Source organism: Myotis yumanensis, unplaced genomic scaffold, assembly GCF_028538775.1.
Source record: "Myotis yumanensis isolate MYYU_CA2020_CCGP unplaced genomic scaffold, mMyoYum1.0.hap1 SCAF_18, whole genome shotgun sequence".
NCBI classification, from domain to species: Eukaryota; Metazoa; Chordata; class Mammalia; order Chiroptera; family Vespertilionidae; genus Myotis; species Myotis yumanensis.
Genome location: NW_027223769.1, coordinates 2,011,415 through 2,030,835, shown reverse-complemented (window position 1 = coordinate 2,030,835; position 19,421 = coordinate 2,011,415). Strand labels below are relative to the sequence as shown.

General features: G+C 60.4%; 1 protein-coding gene across 1 annotated transcript; it reads left to right on the top strand.

Moving 5' to 3' along the window:
- The first annotated feature begins 1,092 nt into the window (after nucleotides 1-1,092).
- Nucleotides 1,093-18,526, top strand: ERFL (ETS repressor factor like). Its single transcript, XM_070398389.1, has 6 exons — nucleotides 1,093-1,110; nucleotides 13,774-13,853; nucleotides 16,716-16,950; nucleotides 17,268-17,463; nucleotides 17,579-17,696; nucleotides 18,078-18,526. Exons 1-6 carry the CDS (start codon nucleotides 1,094-1,096, stop codon nucleotides 18,524-18,526), a joined length of 1,095 nt encoding a protein of 364 aa, XP_070254490.1. The 5' UTR covers nucleotide 1,093.
- The last annotated feature ends 895 nt before the right edge of the window (nucleotides 18,527-19,421 follow it).

Sequence of the window (19,421 nt, the reverse complement as noted above, 5' to 3'; positions counted from 1 at the left end):
GTCAGTGTGTCTGTCTACGTGCCCAGGGCTCATGTGTCAGCGAGGGTTTTCGGTGTCCAGGGATAGAGCACACCTGTATGTCACCATGGGTGTTGTGTGCCCATGTGTCCAGTTTGTGGGTCAGGGCAGGTCAGTGTGTGCTGGCTGCGTGTCCATCTCTGTGTGCATGCCTCTCTGTGTGTGTTCCTGCGGGTAGGGTGTCCATGTGCCCACTAAGCTGTCCTGTGTGAGAGTGCACTGTCTGTGTTACTGTATCCGTGTGTCCTTAGGGCCATGCGCCTGCTATCCAGGCCGTGTGTGTGTGTGTGTGTGTGTGTCCACCAGGGGTTCTGGCCTCCACCTCACGCCTGGTTCGTGTGTCCAAGGGCGTCCTCTTCGGGAGGGAGGGGCGCGGCAGGGAGGCAAGGGGGTCTCCCCACCTCTCCACCCACCCCGCCCCCACCCCTACTCTCTCAGTCCCGGGATCGAACCTTATTTAGAGTCGCGATTCGACATCTGTTTTCAAATTTGATCAGCTCTGAACTTTATTTTCCGAGTTTGAGGAAAATTATATTCCATCGATCGCGCTCCCGCCCCCTCCCCCGCACCGCCCGCCGCAGCCGCCGCCACCTCCATATATCTGCGCACCGAGCCGGGCCGGGCGGCCGCGAGGGCGGGAGGCTCGCGCGCGTGGAGGAGCCCGGGGAGGAGGAGGAGGAAAAGGAGGAAGAGGAGGTGGAGGAGGAGGGGGAGGAGGTGGAGGAGGAGGAGGCCCCGCGCCCCGATCACCGCGCCGCCACCCGCCCAGAGCTCGGTCCCCAGCTTCCCGCGTCTGGGTCTCTCTCTGCGCGTCTCTGTTTGGCGTCTCTCTGCGCCTCCCTGTCTCTGCGCAGCCCGTCTCTGGCTGTCTCCCGGTGTTGAGTCTCCCTCAGTCCCGATCTCTCCGTGACTCTCGCTTTCTGCCCGCGCCCCCTCTTTTTGCGCTCCCACCCCCGCCCCCGGGGCCCCGGGCGCCTCCCTCGCCCCGTCTCCGCCCCGGCGCCCCCTCCCCAGGACGCCGCGGGGCATGGCTGTGGGACCCGAACTTTAAACACTTCTCTCCGGACCGGGGCGGATGCGCAAACCCAGCAAGTGAGTGAGAGGCCGGCCGCACAGGGGCGGGGATGGGGGGCGTGGATTCCTGTCCCGGGCCGGGGCGGGCGCCGGGAGTGCTCCCGGGAGACCTGCGGAGGGGGGCGGGGGGGGGCCTGCGGAAGCCCGAGGCGGGAGGCGCGGGAGGGGGGTCGCCGCCCCGGCAGTGGGGGCGGGCGGGGGCTGCACCATCCCTGGGGAGGCGGGAGCGGGTGGGAAGGCTGGCGGTGCGCCCTCGGGCCAGGGCGGTTAGGGATCGGGCCAGGGGGCCGGGAAATGCGGGAGAGTGCGGGAGCGTGGGGCTGGGAGCGACTGGGGTCTGAAAATTTGGGAATGGGGCTGGCGGGCGACCTGAGGGCGTGTCTGGGCATTTGGCAAGAGCCCTGGTGGGTTTAGAGGGCGCCGAGGGCTGGAAATTTGGGACCTGGGGGCGCAGAGCCAGGAGACTGGGTGTTCGCAGTTGAGAGCTGGGGATCGGGACGGGTGTGTGGATATTTGGGGCTGGGTCAGTATGGGGGCTGGATTTGGGGTGCTGGGAGGTCTGTATTTGGAGCTCGAGTTCAAGGCTGAGGGTCTTTAAATTTGGGTCTGGATATTGGTGTGAGGGGTCAAAGGGGCTGTGGGAAAGACATTTGGGCCAATTTTGGGGTCTGCACAACTTGGGGTACAGAGCGCAGGCCCAACCCTGACTTTCCAGGCCGTGTCCTTCGGGGTCAGGCGGCTCACTGTGCCTGGCTGCCTGCTCCTCACTGTGTCTGTCCCTTCCAGCGGCTGTGTCCACTCCGACCCTCCCAGGATCTGTCCCTCTCACTCTTTATCTCGCCTCTTGCAGCATCTCTGTCTCTTTGGGCTCAACTCTTAGGCTGTCTCTCAGAATCGCCTTGCCTGTCTCCCTCTGCATCTTTCTCAGCGTCTCTCTGTCTCTCCGTCTCTCTGTCTCTCACTATCTCTGGGTCTCTGTCTCCCCCAGCATCTCTGTCTCTGTCTCCCCCTCGCTGGTTTCCGCTCAGATTAAGCCGGGGACCTAATTCCAGGCCCAGGATCGAATTTTCTGGCAACAAAGGGAAATAGCGAATCGATCGGTCGCTCCGGAGATTAAGAGACAAGCGGCGCGCGGATCTATCACGGCTAAACGCCCCCTCCCCCGCCCGTCCCCCGCCCCGCCGGCTGCGGAGGCCCGACGCGCTCCGAATGGCCAAGCAGCCTCAGGAGCTCGGGCCGCCGGGCCGCCGACAGCCAGGCCTGGCCGAGCCCAGAACTATCCTAACTGTGTGCCCGGCTGAGGATGGGGCCGCCCGAGGGATGGGAGAGCCGGGCCTGACCCAGGGGAGACCAGAGAGGGGAGTGGGTGAAACCCAGGCAGCAAACCACCCGGAAGGCTCATGCTGAACACACCTGTGGCCTCAGGTAACACCTCGTACAGTGTCCACTCCTGTCCGTCAATACACCTGTCACATCAGGGTTCCTCCTTCAGTCCCCACATCCGGACCTGCAGGTAACATTTCTCTCCTTATACCTGCTCCCTACTGGTAGCACCTGTCCTCTGCACCAGTTCCCCTCATCGGCCTCAGTGGGTACCACCTATTTCCTCTCACCTGCCCCCTCCAGGTAACACTTGTGGCCTTTACACCTGCTCCAATGATCTCAGACACCTGTGATCTCTCAGACCTGAGCATGGTCTCTTCTTACCTGCTCGCCAGGTAATACCTATTCTCCAAAAGCTGCCCTTTCCACCTGAAGCCCCGTCTGTGTCATTTCATAGGACGTTGCCCCCTTCCTACCTGCGCCTACACCTCCCACCTGTCCCCAAAACTGCGCACACACACTTGTTTCTCACACATTCATGTTTCTTCACACCTGCCTCCCCTCAAGCAGGAGCTGTTTGCCATATATTCACACACACACACACACACACACACTTTCCTTTGCACATAGTATTCACACGTGCATCCTCCCTCTGGCATGTTCTCCAGTAGCAGTTGTCCTCTCCCCCTTCCTGGCTCTCACCGGACCGCTCCCAGGCAATGCCAATGTGTCTGCCCTCTCACCTGTCCTTCCAGAAGCACTTCCCACACACGTGTCACCAAGAACACACCTGCTTCACACCCGCTCTCTGCCTGTGCCTCGCTCCCTCACACTCCCATTGTTTTACACACACACACACACACACTTCCAGAGGATTCCTGGATCTGTCTTTCCCACTTGTCTTTTCAGGTGACTCATCCCAGATAACACCTGCACCAATTCTGTGTCTCTCTCCTGCCGTGGTCTCTCACAGCCCTTGTCCTCTGAAAATCACCCCTGTCCACCTGCACACTGGCCGCTCGCCTTGTGTCTGACTCCTCACTGTTTCTGTCTCGCTGTCTTTCACAGCACAACACCACTTCCCACACTCACAGTTTGGGGCAGGAAATCTGTCCGTGGACACAGGTATCGGCCTCACCTGTATACCTGTTTCCCCACCCCTGCCCCTCAGGCGCTGCCTGCCTACTTCTTTCCCCACATACCCCATAGCTCATGTTGTTCACTTCCTCTCTCCTGCTGCACAAGGTCACATCAGCGTCTCCACACACCTGCCTCTTCCTCCTCACCTGTCTCCCTCAGGCACCATCACCTGCTCGGGTACCACGCTCACTCGTTTCCTCAGCAGATGGGTACTGAGCAGTCCACACTGCCCTCCGTAACCTCTCCGCTTTACATGTCTTCACCCGGTCTCTGCCCGAACCCTGGCCTCCTGTCCTGTCCCCACAGAGAACAGCTGCTCCCGGTCACACTTCTGCCCCACAGACAGGCACCTGACTCCCGACACCGGGTCCCCCTCTGTCCTCCTCCCCCACATCCGTGTAACCCTTGTCCCTTCATAGCTTTTTCAAACCTTGTGTATCCATAAGCACCTTGTCTCAGCTATGCTGACCTTCACTACCTGCTCATGCAACCTGTCACTCCCACACGTAGGAGACCAACCTCCGATCCCTCACACCTGTCTCCAGCCTGCGCCCCTCTGCAGACACGTGTCTCTTCACAGAGCGTGTCCCCAGCCATCTTCTCCTCAAGGAGCACCTTTTCGGTGAGCATAAGTGACACCTGCAGCATTTGTTACACATGCTACCCCTGTTCCCAGCCGTCCACACAGCTGCCCGCTGCATCGCGCAGAATCCCTTGCGTCCGAGGTTCTCAGACCTCAACGTGTCAGAAACACGGAGGGGCTTGTGGCAACACAGAGACTGGCCTCCCCAGAGGTTCTGGTGCAGCTGGTCTGGGTGGAGCCCGAGACCCTGCATTCCTAACACCCTCCCTGCTGCTGCTGCTGCCACCACATGGCCCACTCCCTGAGGAGCACCTATCCACGGCACCTTGCAAACTGCCACTTTGTTACACCTGTCCTGCGACAGGCGCTGTTCTCAGTTCTTCACATCCATTGTCTCATTTCCTCCTCACAGGACCCTTACGAGGGTGGTGCTTACTCTTCTCCCCGTTTTACAGAGAAGGAAACTGAGCCCAGAGCAATGGGGTCATTTCTTTGACGTCTCAGAAGCTGGTAGATAGTGGAGATTTGAGTCAAACTGAGGCCATCTGACTTCAGTCATCCAGGTGTGCTTGCCTCCCACACCTGCCTAGCTGCTGACCTTCCTCCGAAGACTCTGTCCACCTAGTCACAGGGGCCACGCTTGCGTCTCCATCGCCTGCCAGCTCTCCAACACCTCAGCCTTACACTCTCCCTCCCTCCTGCCCTGGGACACGCCTCACCTCCCTGGTGTCACACCTGCCGCTGTCCCACACTAACTCCAGGAAGCTTGCCATCCGAATTCTCACTCCCACCTGCTCCCCGCACCAGCCTCATGGGGCCACCACGAACCTGTCTCCCAGACACACCCTGGTCTCCGGAACTACCCACCTCTTTACCCGCTCGTGTCCATCTGCCTTTATCCCCTTCCTCTGTCTCTCTGCCCATCTCTGAATCTGAGTCTCCTTTTCTGTGTCTCTGTCTCTTCCTCTGGCTCTTTTCCTCCCTCCCAGTCTCCCTGTCTCTTCGTTGTCTGTCTCTTTTTCGCTGTCTCTGTATCTCTTCCTATCTCTTTATAGCCCTCTGACTCTCCTTCCTGCACTCTCTGTCTGTCTCCTTCCTCTTCTCTGTCCCTTGCTGTCTTTTCTGACATTGCAAATATCGGGGGACTTGAAGCTGTAACTGAGCCCTATTTGTGTCCAGGCATCAACATTCACCCCTGTGAAACTTTGGCCAAGTTACTTGCCCTGTCTGAGCCTCAGTTTCCACATCTGTGAAATGGGCATCATGACAGTTGCTACCTCCCAGGTCATGGTGAGGATGAGGTGCTGAGGGCAGTGAGAGGACCCAGGCTAGATAGGAGTTGGTCTCCCTTCTGTGGGTCGCTCTCTGTTCCTGTCTCTTTCCAAGGGCTGTAGCCCCCACCCCCGGCTGTCAGTGGGAGTGTGTGGTGGGGGGGAATGGAGAGAAAGGTGGGCAGAGGCATCCCGGCCGGCCGAGGCCTGGGCATGGGACCAGTGTGGGGCTGGGGACAGGGATCGATCCACTCGGCGGCAGTGCGCGGGCCAGGATTGCATCTTGTCACAATAATTTATTGCTCTCATCCCATCTGATCGATGGCGCTGAATTAGCACCGTGCAATGCCCCTGGAGCCCCAAGCCTCCCCAAGCCCCCTGGACCCGGCCCTTCTCTGGCCCCGTGGGATCCCCACAGCCAAGGCACCCAGTTCCAGCCGGCCCAGGCCCACACCTGGGCCTGGTGGGTGCTCGACCCTGCCCTCGGTCTGCTGTTTCCCTGTCCCCCTGTCTCTTCCCCTTCTCACTGTTCCACTTTTTGCCCCTCATGTTTGCCTTCCTGAGCCTTTGACCCCATGTGTCTGTTCCTCATTTTCTCTCAGTCACCCACTTCTCCCTCATTTTCAAGCCCATGTCTTCATCCATTTAATTCCCTGTTCCTCTCTGCTTCTGTGTCTGTCTCCCATCTGCCTGTCCCCTGGTTCTCTGCTCCATTCCTATCTGCCTGTCCCTGTCTCTCTGCCCCCTTTGTCCCAAGTCTTGCTACCCCACCTCCATTTCTGTCCCCCATTCCCTGGCTTTCTGGTCCCTCTGACTCACCATCCCTCTCTTTCTGTTTCCCTGCCTTGCTCCATTTCATCTGAATTCCATTTAAACAATTTTCCTGAGCACATACTTGGCACCAAGCCCCGTGAGTAGGACACACAGCGCCGTCCCTCGGCCATCCCAGCCCGTGCTCAGCCGCTGTCTCTGGTGGACGGCGGAAGGCGTGGGCTCAGAAGGTCCAGCCGGGGCAGCCTGGTGGGCCTGGGGCTGGGATGAGGAGGGGAGAGAGCTGGGATTGAGGGAGAACTTGTGTTGGGAAGAGGTGAGGGTTCAGGATGAGGCAGGTTTGGGTGTGGGAATGGGACCATGTGGAGGTGAGGAGGCGGGAGGGGGCTTGGAGTTGGGGTGGTAGCCCTGAGCTGACATCCCCCCAGGACTGCTGAAGGGCCCTGAACCCACCCTGAGATCAGCCCGCCCGCCTGCCCTCTTAGGCCTTTCCCACCCTCCAGCCTGCCCCCTGCAGCTGCCTCATCCACTTCTTCGCCTCGGCCCTAATCCCTCAATTTTCCGCATCTCTGCCCCCTCCTCTTCTTCTCCCCTGACCCCGGGTCTCTCCAGCAGCTCTCTCCCCGTCACCTCCGGAGCTTTAATTCACTTTGTCAAGCCTCTCTGACTCAACGCCTCTTCCAGGGGCCCCTGACTTGGGTCTCCCGCCTCGGTCTCTGCCTCTATCTCTGTCTCTGCCCCTCTGTCCCTCTCCCTCCATCGTTCTCTCTCCCTCTCTGTGTCTCTCTCCCTTTCTGTGTCTCTCTCCTTCTCTGTGTCTCTGCCTCTCTCTCTTCCTCTCTGTGTCTCTGGCCCTCTCTGGGTGTCTCTCCTGTCTTCCCCTTGCTCCCCGGCACTTCCTCCCTCTCTGGGCCTCTGGAGGGAGGGGCAGGGCTCCCCACGCAGAGGTTGGAGGAGCAGCCTGGATCCGCATAGCAGCTTCCCTCGCTCGCCTCCCTCTCCCCTCTCCCAGCGCTGTTTGGTAGGCGGGGTGCGTGGCACTGCGGCTCCCACCTCCCTGGGGACGCTCTCTCACCACCCCCACTGACACGGTGCTGCACGCTGGCCACAGCCCCAGGGACGTCCGTGCAGAGCCTGGGACTCAGGGAGAGAGACAGAGACCCAGAGAGACCCACCGCCCCAGACAGATGCCTGCTAGAGGGAGAGGCTGGGAGTGGGTGGGCGTGAGGTCTCCATCCCTGCCCTGGTTTGGTGCCTCCTAACCACCCTAAACCAGTGCCACAGACACGCCCTCTGGCTGGGAGCCTGTGCCTCACCATCCGTCTCACTCTGTCCCTCAGTCTGTCCTGCACAACGTAGCCTTGGCAGAGGTTCCCGTGTACGTGCGTGTGTGTTGCGTGTGTACGCTATGGCGACTGTCTGTGTGTGTGTCTGTGATGTGTGACACTACATATGCGTGTGGGTGGGTCTCGGCTGTCTCTTCGTGTGTCTGTGACTTGTGGAGGCGTGTGTGTTCCTGGGTGATCTAGGGACTGGCCTGTGTGCCTCATAAAGCCATGCGTGTCGTGTTTGTGAGCGTGTGTGTGACAGTGTGAGTGCCTGGTGTGACGTTCCCCAGTCAGGTGGCCAGGCCGGCAGCCCACGGCCTGAGGGCCAAGAGTCGGGCTTTGTCAGGGAGCCGAGGAAGGCCTGAGCGCTGCCGCCCCAATGGGACCCCAGGAGCCCGGCTGGGGTGGTTGTGAGGAACCCAGTGGGGAACTGCCCTGGGAAAAGGCCACAAAAATCCCCCCAAATCTGTGACCCGAGACCGGCGTGTGAGCTCGTGTGGCAGTGTGTTTGTGACAAGGCATTGCTGTTGTGTCTCTGAGCCTGCGGGTGTGTGTCTGAGTCTCGGATCAGACGTGCACGTTTGTGTGTGCGTGTGCGTGTGTGTAGTCATTTCGGGGAGCGGGATGTCACGGGCTGGGGAAGTAGGGCCAGCTCCTGAGAACCGAGTGAATGATGCTGTGTGACCAGCCAAAGGCTGGAGGCTGCGTGTGTGGTTGTGTATGTGTGTGTGTGGCTGTTGGCGGGTGCACGTGTGTGCTCCGTGTGTGAGCTGATGCCTGTGATGTGTGGGGCTGAGTTTCTGTGCTGACATGTGTGTGGTGCCTCTGTGTGTGTTCTGTGTGTCTGGGTGCGGATGAGCCAGCTCTCAAATGAACCAGCCTGTTGTGGGGGGGCGGGGGGGGGGGGGGAGACAGGGTGTGGCCTGGAGAGAAGTAGTGAGGTGTGTGTGTGTGTGTGTGTGTGTGTGTGTGTGTGCGTGCGCGCGCGCACGCCTATCCCAGGCACCCTCACCCAGGGTTGGGCCAGAGCATTTGGTTGATGTGAGCAGGAGTAGGAGTGGGGGTGCCTTTAGGGGGGTGTGGTTGTGTAAGTCCTGGCAGGAAAGTCCCCGTCACCTTCCTGACCCTGTCCTCCCCTGTGATGGTCTGGGTTTGTGTACCCACGGACATGGCCGTAATCTATACGGACTGGCGTGCGTGTGAGCGTGCACACGTATGGAGTGTGACAGCAGGCAGCCAGGACGCACGTGGTGTGGGAAGTGTGCCCACTGGTGGGTGTCCAGAGAGAGTGTGTGCAGGGGGCTCCACTGTGTGTCTCTACTGTGTGCATGGCATGTCCTGCAGGGTGTCTGGCGTAGGGAGGGGTGTGCCCCCCAGGTGGGTACAGGCTCCATGTCAGGCTGTATGTGTGTGTGTCCAGGCGTAATGTGTGTGCCTGTTGGTGTGTGTGTACGTGTGGGGGCGGCGGAGGGAGAAGGGTCTTGGGCCGCATCTCTCTCCTCTTTAGACAGAGCCCTGGAGAAGATATGAAATTTAAAAAAAAAATCAATTTTCATTCCACTTGTGCAGATTGTGTTAAGGGGAGCTGGGGGCTGGGTGAGGGATGAAGGGGCTGGGGAGGGGGTGAGGCCCGAGGCGGCTCCCGAGGCGGCCGGAGCAGCTTAGAGAAATCAAAACAACTGGTTAAACCCCAGCCCGGGGGCCCCAGTGATGGGAGGCGTAGAGAGACACGGAGAGACAGAGAAGGACAGAGAGAAACGGAGACGCCCAGAGACAGAGACAAGGAACAGAGACACTGGGAACAGGTATCCATCTGGAGAAGCGGCAGCCAGAGCGATGGAGCCGCAGGACCATCGGTGAGAGACGCCGATACCTTGTGGGGTCTGAGGGCCCAAGAGACCTGTCTCTGGAGAGACAGCACCAGAAGCAGACCTGAGACAGGGCACAGCTCACATGCGAGGGCACACATGCAGAGACATGCACACCTCACACAGAGAGACTGCACACCTTACACACATGTGCGTGCACGCAGAGACTGCACACCTTACATGCCTGTGCATGCACACAGAGACTGCACACCTTACATACATGTGCGTGCACGCAGAGACTGCACACCTTACATGCCTGTGCATGCACACAGAGACTGCACACTTTACATGCCTGTAAGTGCACAGAGACCGCACGCCTTACATGCCGGTGCGTGTGCACAAAGACCGCACACCTTACATGCCTGTGTGTGCACACAGAGACTGCACACCTTACATGCATGTGTGTGCATGCAGAGACTGCACACCTTACATGCCTGTGCATGCACACAGAGACTGCACACCTTACATGCATGTGTGTGCATGCAGAGACCACGTGCCTTACATGCCTGTGTGGGCACGCAGAGACTGCACACCTTACATGTCTGTGCTCACATGGAGAGACTGCACACTTTACATGCCTGTAAATGCACAGAGACCGCACACCTTACATGCCTGTGTGTGCACACAGAGCCTGCACAGCTTACATGTATGTGTGCATATGCCGAGACTGCACACATGTGTGCACACACAGAGACATGCTGGAGAAGGGTGGGGTGGATGGATGGACAGGCAGACAGCTGGGCAAATGGCAGCAGGAGCAACGGGATCCCAGGTGGGGATCTCTCTGAGTGTCCACCCCATCCCAACGCAGCCCCTCACCCAGATAGCCAGTGGGGGTGAGTGCCACTGTGCAGACAGTCCGTGTGTGTGGTGTGTGCATGTGCATCTCGTCTTCATGTGATGCAGCACATGTACACGAAGGGTCTCTAGTGCTTGCCTGTGTGACTCTGTGTGCTTGCATGTCACTGTGTGACTGGCTGTGCTGGTGCGAGCCCGGGGCCTGGGTATGTCTGTTTCCGTGTGGCGTTGCGTCACTTAGGTCTGTGTGTTTGCATTGCTTGTGGACCTTGGTGTGCAGTTATGTCTGTCAGTGTGTGTCTGTCTGTGACTTGGGATTGTGGGTCTTTGTTTCTGTGTGAATGTCTGTGATCATGATGTGTGACTATTTTGACAATCATGTCTGTGAGTTGTGTTTGACATAAGGCATGTGTGCCTGAGTTGCTGTGTGGGTCTGTGTGATGCGTGTTGGTTGTAACAGTCTTTGTGCATATGATTTTGTTGACTCGTGCATCACACATCTGAGTGTTGTGTTGTGTGATGTTGTGGTGTGTGCTGCTTTGCTGGCCCGTGTCTGTGTGTTGTGTTGTGTTGTGTGACGTTGTGGTGTGTGCTGCTTTGCTGACCTGTGTCTGTGTGTTGTGTTGTGTTGTGTTGTGTGACATTGTGGTGTGTGCTGCTTTGCTGACCCGTGTCTGTGTGTTGTGTTGTGTGACGTTGTGGTGTGTGCTGCTTTGCCGACCCGTGTCTGTGTGTTGTGTTGTGTGACGTTGTGGTGTGTGCTGCTTTGCCGACCCGTGTCTGTGTGTTGTGTTGTGTGACGTTGTGGTGTGTGCTGCTTTGCCGACCCGTGTCTGTGTGTTGTGTTGTGTAGTGTTGTGTGATGTTGTGGTGTGTGCTGCTTTGCTGACCCGTGTCTGTGTGTTGTGTTGTGCTGTTTGACGTTGTGGTGTGTGCTGCTTTGCTGACCCGTGTCTGTGTGTTGTGTTGTGCTGTTTGACGTTGTGGTGTGTGCTGCTTTGCTGACCTGTGTCTGTGTTGTGCTGTTTGACGTTGTGGTGTGTGTGCCTGGGTTGGTGTGTGGGTCTGTGATCTGCTTGGCAGGGAGAGGAGGAAGGCAGCTGTGGCCTGCCCAGCCCCTCTCTAACTGCTGTGTGCACACGCACACGCACACGCGCACACACATTCGGTGCTGTGGCTGCGGGCGGTGGAGATGGGGGTGGGGGGTGGAGGAAGCAAAATAAAATTAAAAATTAAAGCTTGCCCGGAGTCCCCATCCGCACAGCGGCCGTGGGGAGCCGCAGGGGGAGCAGCTCCCCCTCCACAGCCACCCTGGCTGGGGCTGTCTGTCTGTCTGTGTGTCTGTGTAGCTGTCCTACTGGACCCCTACCCGGCCCCACAGCCCCGGCCCGAAGGCCCCACTCTCTCCATCGGTCGATCAGTGATCAATGGGGCCAGGAGGGCGCCAGGGGCAGGGCGAGATCAAAGGGGCCCCAAGAGATGGACACGGGGACGGAAACAGAGACAGGGAGACAGACAGAGCCGTGGAGACAGAGTCAGAGACAGGAGATGGAATGGGGAGTGGAGAGACGTGGAGACCAGAGACATGAAGGCAGAGCAACGTGGAGACACAGAGCTGGCGGGAGGCATGATCCAGGGACCGAGACATGGGGATCCGGAGACTCAGGACTTCAAACCCGGACAGTCCGGCAAAAACGAAGGGAAGGGGACAGGATGGGAGGAGGCAGGGACCGGTCTGGTGGGCGACAGGGCAGAGGCGGGAGACAGAGACCAGAGAAGTGGCAGGCAGAGACCACGAGATGGCAGAGACATGTGAGAGAGACAGCGGCGGGGGGTGGGGGGAGCGTGGGAGCAGGGCCTGGAGCGCCGATCCCACGGCTCCTCGTTATAACGTGTCCGGAGGAGGCGGCGGGGAGTTGAAAGCATCGGGAAGAGAAATCAAAACCAACACGGAAATGAGAGGGGCCAATGGGGGGGGGGGGGGGATAGGGCGGGGGAAGGAGGGAGGGGACCCGGAGAGGCAGAGAGAGCCGGGGATGTGGGAGAGGTGGACAGGGAGAGGTGCGGAGTCCGGGTGATGGAGAGAGATGGGGAGACAAATGGGAGGGAGATGAAGAGAGAAACAGACAGGGACAGGGTGGGGGCAGAGACAGCGAGATGGGAGAGTTAGAGGTAGAGAGAAGGAGGAAAAGAGGTGGTGGAGAGAGAGGGAGCGAGAGACGGAGAGATGGAAGAACTGGGGAGATAGGGAGAGAGACGGAAGGGTTGGGGACGGGCGTGGAAGACAGAGAAATAGGGCAAAGGATTGAGTGGAGGCAGAGAGACCAAGAGAGATGGGGAGAAACAGTGACAGGGAGAGAGACACCACAGGTTGAGGAGAGACAAGGGAAGAGAGAAGAGAGAGAGAATTGGGAGGAGACAGAAGGAAAGAGACCGAGTGAGGAGAGAAATAAAGAGGGAGACGAAAGAGAAAGTTGGGCAGAGGGAGACCCTGAGGGGCAGATGAGGTGGGGGGTGGGGGTTGGCCCCAGAGGGGCCTGAGCGGGAGGGGATGTGTGGGAGGGGCCTCAGTAGACTCTGGGCCATGGGTTGGGGTGAGGGTGTGCGGGTGACTGGACAAGTCTGGGGGGAGTGAGCTATCTGACAAGTCCTCTCTGATGTCCACCGGGGAGGTGGGGCTTAGGGGGAGCAGGGTGCCTGTGGGTTTCTGAGGGACATGTAAGATCTTTGGGGAGCAGTGGGGTGTTTTAAGAGGATTGGTATATTTAAGGGTATGCGGGCTGAAATGTCTAAGGGGGGTGCCTGGGTGGTGGGGTGTCTGAGGGGTGGGGCTGCCAGAAGGGGAAGGTTCTGAGAGAGGGGCAAGGAGGGGTGGGGTGCCTTAGGGAGAGGAGGTATCTGAGGAGGGGTGTCTGCGGGAGGGGTCTGAGCGGGAGGACCCGTCTGAGGGGAGGCAGAGCTAACGGGAAGGAGTGCCTGAGGGGGAGGCAGATCTAAGGAGGAAGAGGCGCCTGGGAAGCAGGTCCAGGTGGCGGGTGAACCGCAGGTTGCAGGAGGGTGTCTGTGGGGGGCACATGCAGGCGCTGGGGCTGCTCTGTGTGGGTGGGCGGAGGGCAGGGCCGGCCTGTCCCCTCCCAGCCCGTGGGGCGGCACCCGCCCTGGCCAGCTCTGGGCAGACAGAGGAGAGGGATGGGGGTCAGCGGGGGGCGGGGTGGGGGCGAGGTTCAGAGAGAGAGAAACCTGGGGCAGCCACAGAGAGACAGAGGGAGAGGCCAGGCGCAAGAGGGGGACGCAGGGACGGCGGCAGAGACTGTGCGGGGCGGCGGGCGGGCTGGTGGGAGCGGCGCGTGTGAGTGAGCAAGTGAATGGTGAGGAGCCAGGAGGGAGGCTGGGAGCACCCCGTGCTGAGTGCTCCGGGCAGAGAAGGGAGGCAGCCGGGAGGGAAGGATCTCGGCACAGGGTCAGGGAAAGGGACCGGACGAGGGGCAGAGAGGTGCCAGGTGGGGGGGGAAGGCGGCTGGCAGGTCTCGGCGCTGACCCCTGTCTGTCTCTCCGCCCGCCCTGTGCTGTCCCGCGTGTCTGTCCCGGCCTCTCTGCAGGGCTGGCTCCACCATGGACTGTAGCTGCGTCTCCGACCTGCTCTTCGCCCCGCCTGCCCTGCCGGCTCTCTGGACCCCTGGTAACTGGCCTGGCCCCTCCCCCCACCCCAGCCCTCAGGCCTTCCCAGCGGCCCCTCCCGGTCTCTCCCTCTGCTCCCTCTCCCTCCCGGGTCTCTGTCAGAGTCTCCTGAATCCAATTCCTTAATGAAAAACTTGGCTAAAAACTTCACAGCCAGATGTCCCTGCCACCTGCCTGCGGGATGTGAGGGTCTTGGGGAGGGTGGGTGAGGTGTTGAGGTCCGAGAGGCACAGGGATTCAGGGTCCCGAGGTCCTGAGGGTTTGCTGAGCACATCTGAGCCTTCCGTCACCAGGGACCTGCGGGCAGGGAGAAGCGGCGGACTGCCTCAGGGTGAACCCTTCCGCCTGGCCCTTACCGGCCTGTGGCATGGCCTGTGGCATTCCTAATGGGGTCCTCGTGTGAGGGTGGGCGCCCCTGAGCCTCAGCCCTGGGTCCCTTTCTTGCACAGGCACTGATGGAGTGTGTGTGTGTGTAGGGGGAGGGGGGGGGGACCAGAGGCCCATAGGCCAGGGGCTGTGGACAAGGGACAGACAGGATCATCCAGACAGGGACTTGGAGACCCGGCCCAGCCAAAGGAGCCCTGGGAGGACGGCTGCTCAGAAGGCTGCTCAGGATGGGGACGTGGACAGTAAGAACCGGCTTGGGTGTGATTTGAGTCCAAGTCACACGCCCCACAGATGAGCAGTGCGCGCGCGCGTGTGTGTGTGTGTGTGTGTGTGTGTGTGTACGTGTGTTTGTGCAGACTGAGACCTGTGCCTGGTTATTTGGGGCTGTGGAGTGTCACACTTGAGTGTTTCTGGAAGAAGGGTCACTGGGATTGTGTGTGTGTGTGTGTGTGTGTGTGTGAGCTGGTGTGCCTCCTTGTGCTGCACAGCTGAGGCTGCCTGGGTGGCTCCGGTCGGGGCGTGTCGCATTTCTGTGGCACGTCTAGTGTGTCTACATTTTAGGATTGGGGTGGGTGTCTGCCAGCTTGCCGAGTGCACCTGCCTCAGTGAGTGAAGCCCCTTCGCCTGGTCCTTACTGGCCGGTGGCATGGCCTGTGGCATTCCTAATGGGGGTCTTGGTCCTGAGGGTGGGCGGCCCCGGGCCTCGCCTCAGCGCTGGGGCTGTGTGTGTGTGTGTGTGTTCTTGCATCTGTGCCACTGAGTGTGACTGAGTGTTGGAGGCTGTCAGTGTGTGTCCTGTGCTGAAGTGCTGGGTCCTCTCTCTGGGTGTGTGTGTGTGTACACGCGCCCGTGTGTCAGCAGGCACCACACATTTGAGGACAGGTGTGTTTCTGGGTTGGGTTGTGTGTGGCCAGTTGCGTTGTCACCTTTGGGTTGTGTGTGTATGTCTGTGATAGTCGCGTCCCCACTAGGATGTGTTCTGGGTGTGGACTGGGCCAGGCCCCCTGTGTTGATGGAGCCCTTGGTCTGAGGTGGGAAAAACCCCACATGGAGTTGAGAAAACTCTCCCTTCGGGGAGGAGACTGCCTGGCCTTCCTGTCCCGGCCTCAGGGAGGGCCTTGGTGCCCCGTGTACACACCAGGCAGCCCGGACCAGCCTTGCTCCTCCTCGCCTCCCGCCCCTGAAATCCTAATGAGCCAGAGAGGGAAGGGAAGGCCCGGGGACCACACAGCAGTGGACACAGGCTGGTCTCCCAGCTCGGCGTCGCCTCCCTCGCCCTCGAGAACCCCATTCCCTTTCTTACACGGCTCTCAGCTCTTTATAGGCCAATTCTGCCTCTGTCTTTTGTGTGTTTTTTCCTGCCTTGTTTTAATGCCAGGGCCTGGGGTCTCTGAGGAAGGGAAAGTAGATAGAGGATGTGGCCCAGGAATGCGTATAGGATCTGGGGCTTCCTGGATGGTGAGGTTGAGGGGTGAGCAAGCACATTCCATTTCCCCCCAGCGTCTGGGCATATTTGGACAACGGGGTGCAGGATGCCATTGGAGTGTGGAAAGCTGAGTGAGCTGTGGGTGTTATAGAGTGTGGGTGCCTGGGGGGGGGGGCTGTTATCATGGTGTCACCCTGTGTGTGCCTGTCAGGTTGACACGTCTGTCTTGATGCTGCCTCACTGTCTCCCCCACCCTCTGTCGTGTTTGGATCGTTGGGATCCTGTGTTTGTCGCCGCGGTTGTGTTGCAGTTCTGAGGGGCCCGAGGAGATGTGTAATTGTGTGTTGGGGTGAGTGTGCAGTGTTGGGTGTCTGGTGTGGCACATTGTGCTGGTGTGCTGTGCCCAGCAGGAGTGTGCCAGGCAGGTGCATCTGTGTCCAACGTGTAGCTGGTGTCCTCAAGGGGGAGTGGACGCCTGCGTGACAGGGGCACAGTGTGGGTATCTGCAGGCACACTGCTCTCCGACCGGCAGCACGGATGCAGGGAGGGAACCCAGTGGCGAGAAAGGCATAAATACATGACATAGAGATGTGTGCGCAGGCCCAGCCTGGATGTGCCAGGGTGGGGTGGGCCGCGAGGGGAGCTTTGGGGAGCAATGGAACAGGGACGGCACAGGGAGGCGGGAGGCGGCAGGCATGGGGCTGAGAAAGCAGACCAGAGACCTTGGGAGCAGGCCAGGGGGAGGTGGTGTGCAACGGAGGGAGAGGGTTAATGCCTTCCCTGCAGGCTAGCCCTCCCCACAGTCAAGGACAGGAAACTGGGCCTCCTACCCTCCACCCCAGGACGCTGAACCTGGGAGAGTAGTGCCAAGACAGGGACCCGATGCTGAGTTCTCTCGCATTATTGGGAGTTTGGGGACTAGAGAGCCATTGGGGCATGGAGAGTAGGAATTCAGTCCCTAAAGATGCCTGAGGCTGGGCAGCTGCTCATCTGGGGAGGGCGGGGTGCCTCCTGGGGTCTAAGCAGGGCCACTCCTCCTGCTGTCCCCAGGGTTTGCCTTCCCGGATTGGGCCTACAAGCCGGAGTCGTCGCCTGGCTCGAGGCAGATCCAGCTGTGGCACTTCATCCTGGAGCTGCTGCAGAAGGAGGAGTACCAGGGTGTCATCGCCTGGCAGGGGGACTACGGGGAATTCGTCATCAAGGACCCCGACGAGGTGGCCCGGCTCTGGGGCATCCGCAAGTGCAAGCCCCACATGAACTACGACAAGCTGAGCCGGGCCCTGCGGTGAGCCTCGCCCCTCCTCCCCTCGTGGGCCTCTGGGCCCTCCGGGGAGCTTCTCCTGGACTCCCAGGCAGAACCCCTGATCGCGGCCAGGGCTCTCCTCGGGTCTAGTACGTCCCCGAGTGGAAGGCAGGCGAGGAGGAAGGGCCCACACTGTGGGCTCTGAGCCACACAGGCAGGACCCGGGCCCTGCCTCACCCCACCTTGCTCTGGGACCTTGGTCAGGGGGCTTCTGTGAGCCTGTTTCCCCAGCTGTGCTCTGTGGCTGGCAGAGCATGGGCCCGGGACCCTCCCTCCACCCCTTCTCCCTCTCCCCACAGCTACTACTACAACAAGCGGATTCTCCACAAGACCAAAGGCAAGAGGTTCACCTACAAGTTCAACTTCAGCAAAGTTGTGCTGGTCAATTACCCGCTGCTGGACGTGGCGGCAGCCACCACGGGCTCCCCGCTCTTGCTGAGCCCTGGTCCCTTTGGGGGGGGCCCGGGGCCAGATGCTCCTCCCCTCACCCCCGAGGTGAGTTAGGATGCGGGGGTCTCAGAACTGGAGCATTTGGTGTCCCCAAGCCATGGAGCCCCTGGGGAGGGGTGGCCAGTCTGAGCAGCACCGCCTCCCTCACCTCCCCCTCCAGACCCTGCAGACCCTGTTCTCTGCCCCACGCCTGGGAGAGCCGGGGGCCCGGGCACCCCTGTTCACCCCTGAGACGGACAAACTGCGTCTGGACAGCCCTTTCCCATTCCTGGGCTCTGGTAAGGGCCTGGGTCCCAGGGGTGCTGGGAGGGGGATGCTGCAGCTTTAGGGAAGAGGATGGGCAAAGAGAGGGAGGAGACAGGATGCAGGAAGGAGGCGGGGTGGCAAGGCTTGTGCTTGTGTGTGTGTGTGTGTGTGTGTGTGTGTGTGTGTTTAAAAGCTGGAGAGGGATTTGCGGGGAGGGGAACTAGAAAGGGGGCTGGGCTGGGAGAAGGGCTCTCAGGGGCATCGAAGGACTGGGAAGCCTCATGAGGGTGGGGGGACAGGAGTGGGGGGGACAGTGCAGGGGCCACAGTAGGTGGGTGGCACCCTTCGCTCAGGCCCAGGCAGGCAGCCCTGACTGGAGCAATGGCCCAGCCCGATGCATCCCGTGTCCCTAGGTGCCACCGGCTATTCCAAGCCCCCTGGTCTGCTGGGCCCTTACAGCCGAGCCTTCCCGGAGTACCCCTGGAACTTTAACCCGTACCTCGCTGGCCCCTTCCCCAAGCTGCCCGCTTCTCTCTACCCGCCCCACTTCTACCCCAACCCTCTGGCCAGCTCCCTGGGCCATCTGCCCTCAGCAGGGGCAGGGGGAGGCCCCACGACTGTACCCCTACTGGCTGCCACAGGGGAGGGCCTGGGCCCCGAGCGCCCCTCGGGCCTGGCAGCAGCCCCCCGCCTGGCACTGCCAGGGGCTGGGGGTCCAGAGACCACGCTGGGAGGGAAGGAGGACAGCGACTCAGAGTTGGAGATCACGGATGTCAGCGGCTGCAGCTCTGACAGTGAGGGTGACGAAGGCCTCCCTGTGCCCCCCAAGCCCAAGGGGGGCAAAGGAGGGCTTGGCAGCTGAGCCAGCGTGGGGGATGGGTTCTGCTGGGGCAGGGACCAGGGCCACTGCCTGTGTAGCCTCTCCGTGTCTGGTTTGCCCTCGATGTCCTGCCAGAGGCCAGGGACCAGCCCTCAGCCCCGTCCAGGGCAGGACACGTGGCTGCCCAGTCTTCCTCCCCAGCCCCAGGTTGGGGTCTCACCTCCCCTCCAGAGAGGCGAGGGAACATGACGGCCTCCAGCCTTCTTCCCAGGCTCCCGTTTGAGGGGGTCCCTACCTGGCCCCACTCCCAAAGTGCAATACGGCGCCCAGCCTCCCCGCCCGCCCTACCCCCGTGCTGTGACCTGTGTGTTTGTGTGGCTGTGTGTCCCCTGTGCCAGCCCGTCCTGACACCCTCTCTACACAAGCCCCCTGGGGACAGGGTGCTCAGAGCAATAATCCCGCCCCCAGCCCCCGCCCAGGAGGGCTCCCCTCCCCACCAGCTCCCCATGACCCCAACAGCCACCTCCAGAGTTTACTACAAAAATAAAAGAACAGAAAGGAGTGTGGATGTGGGTGCCCAGCACTGTGGGTGACCATGGGGGTTGGGAGTGGGAGCTGGGGGGGTGGGGAGGGTGCCTGGGGGGAAACTGGTAACACATGGAATGAATGAACAAGTGGAGAAAGGCAGGAGGCACAGAGGCAACGCGGTGGGTCTGACCCAGGCAGGGGATGCCAGTCGGAGAGCTCCAGACACCATGCCAGGGCCCACCTCACCACACAGAGCTCTTCTTAGATAATATATATTAAAAATAAACCTCCAAGATATAAAAACAGAGCAAAGGCACTTGGGGGTGGGAGATGGGGGGGTGGCCCCCCAGGCAATACTGGGATGGCCCGGGAAATGGTGATCACTGTGGTGCCTGGGGAATGAAGCCCT

Bases quoted from the DNA above. Each gene is read 5' to 3' on its own strand.
- ERFL (XM_070398389.1), top strand. The intron at 17,464-17,578 runs GTGAGTTAGGAT...CTCCCCCTCCAG, and splicing joins CTCCTCCCCTCACCCCCGAG to ACCCTGCAGACCCTGTTCTC. The intron at 17,697-18,077 runs GTAAGGGCCTGG...CCGTGTCCCTAG, and splicing joins TTTCCCATTCCTGGGCTCTG to GTGCCACCGGCTATTCCAAG.